This window comes from Egretta garzetta, unplaced genomic scaffold, assembly GCF_000687185.1.
Source record: "Egretta garzetta isolate BGI_Z169 unplaced genomic scaffold, ASM68718v1 scaffold51, whole genome shotgun sequence".
NCBI classification, from domain to species: Eukaryota; Metazoa; Chordata; class Aves; order Pelecaniformes; family Ardeidae; genus Egretta; species Egretta garzetta.
The window spans coordinates 97867-100049 of record NW_009258549.1 but is presented as its reverse complement, the minus strand read 5'-3'; the positions used below and the strand labels follow the sequence as shown (position 1 = coordinate 100049).

The window sequence follows — 2183 nt, the reverse complement described above, 5'->3', positions numbered from 1 at the left end:
GGGTCAAAACAGTAGCATCAAGCGGGTTTTTTTGACTTGGGGGTATGGGGTGAGGGGTGAAAAGCTTTGGGAACGATGAAATGAAGTCAGATGCCTGTTTTTTGCATAGCTAAATCTAGATTGTAATTAGGTAAGGCCTTTGTGCTGAGTCTGAAGGAACTGCAGGAGAAAACAGGTCCTGTTCGCAAAGAATCTGCCTTTCTTCGGGGTAGAATTTTATTTTTCAGAAGCAGTCGGGCTTGTTTGCTTACTGTATCTCTTGGGACACTGACTGTCAATTTGTGGGTGTACATATGTAATCCTAGGCCAGAAGAATTATCGCTGTACCCTCTGCGACAAATCGTTCACCCAGAAGGCTCACCTGGAATCGCACATGGTCATCCACACGGGGGAGAAGAATCTGAAGTGCGATTACTGCGAAAAGCTGTTCATGCGGAGGCAGGACCTCAAGCAGCACGTACTCACTCACACGCAGTAAGTGATCTCACAGGATGTGCTGGAGTGGCCGGTGCAATAAATAATGAAGCTCAACAGCCCAAGAGAGAATCTGCAGTTTGCAAATACTTTGGCCCAGGCGCAGCCTCTAAAATGACAGAGAAGTCAGTCTGGACAAATTCCTTGTACGTGGCTGAAGTTGTCCTATTCTAGTGTTTGCAATATTTTAACGCCACGGTAAATTCCAGGCGTGCACCTTGTCTTGTGAAATGGCATCCTGGAGTGTTTATCCTTTTGAAGAGAGAGGGGGGTTAATTGATTCACATTCAGTTCTCTGCTGAGAACTGTTTCCATGTCCCAACATGACCATGAAAAATCTTAAACTCCTCAGTGCTCTTCTCACCAAGGAGCTCGTTAGTGAAGTTTCCCTCTCTGGTTGCACCAGGAATGGGGTAGGGTGCAGCCATTCCCAGCTCTTGTCTCCCACCAGGTCTCGTTCATGTACTGGGTCTCCTGCTCCTCCTGCAGGGAGATCCCCGCCCCCAGGTCCTCCTCCCATTACCGACAGGTCTCTCCCAGCCCCTCAGCTCTCTGCCAGGCCAGATCTTGCCATTTGCTGTGAGAATTTCTCTATCCTGTTTAGTTACTCCCAGTCCAAGGCTACCTGCTCCCTTAAAGGCTGCTTGCCCAAAGCTAGTCCCTCTGCTTATTTCGTTTTCAGCATCTGGTTCTTGTACTCACTTGGAATTGATGGCCGCTTCTGTCATGCTGCCTAGGAGCCAGCGTAGTGCAGCTAGCGCGAGTGAGAGGCAGACAGACAGACAGACTTGCTTTGCTGCTTGTTCATACGGCCAGAGCCAGGAGCACTACTGCTGGGAGGCGTTTTGCACAGTCATCTACTGAATCTGACTGTTGTGGTCTGGTAAGCCTCTGCTTAGCACTTACAGACTGAGGGTTATTAAGACTGCAGCTTTATTTTCTTTTTTTGGTTGTTTTTTTTTTTCCTCCCTGTTTATGCAGGGTGGGACTCACCTTTCCACCGTGGCAATGGCGCTGCCCTTGCCAAAACATGGAGCTTAACCAGAGTTTGGTCTTACTCAAAAAATAAACAAACCAACCCCTTGTGGAATCCTTTAAGTTAACATCAGGAAAGAAAAACGGTTGGTTGCAAGGTGGCAGTTCCTCCAAACAGCCTGACTTTTGCCAGTGATGCTGAGGGGCTTTGTGTACATACCACGTGAGAGAGAGCCGAGCAGTATTTACACTTCAGTGCCGCAGTAGTGCTGTTATTTCTGGTCTGCTTCTTCAAGTATATTGAAAGTAAGATTTAGGAGCAAGACTGACGCTCTCCCCCTTCCTGATGCCACCCCCCCACCATTTAATAGAGCATCAGCTGCCTTGCAGCAGGAGCGAACTGTAACTTTTTCATGTCTTGCAGAGAGCGCCAGATCAAGTGCCCCAAGTGTGACAAGCTGTTTCTGAGGACAAATCACCTGAAGAAGCATCTCAATTCACATGAAGGAAAGAGGGACTATGTCTGTGAAAAATGCTCCAAGGCTTACCTAACCAAATATCACCTCACTCGCCACTTAAAAATATGTAAAGGCCCCACGTCCAGCCTGTCGGCCCCAGAGGAGGAAGAGGAGGAGGATTCAGAGGAGGAATTAATAGACTCTATGAGGACTGAAGACTGTAGGATTAACAATGGAGTCTATTCAACAGGTGATGCCCTCTCTGGACACAAATGA

At 47.9% G+C, this 2183-nt stretch overlaps 1 protein-coding gene across 1 annotated transcript in view; it reads left to right on the top strand.

Annotated features, from left to right (window-relative positions):
- PRDM4 (PR/SET domain 4) overlaps window positions 1-2183 on the top strand; it is a 16627-nt gene extending 14444 nt beyond the window's left edge. Inside the window, 2 exon segments of the mRNA XM_009647796.2 lie at window positions 306-474; window positions 1874-2183. Coding sequence (XP_009646091.2) covers window positions 306-474; window positions 1874-2183 — 479 coding nt within the window.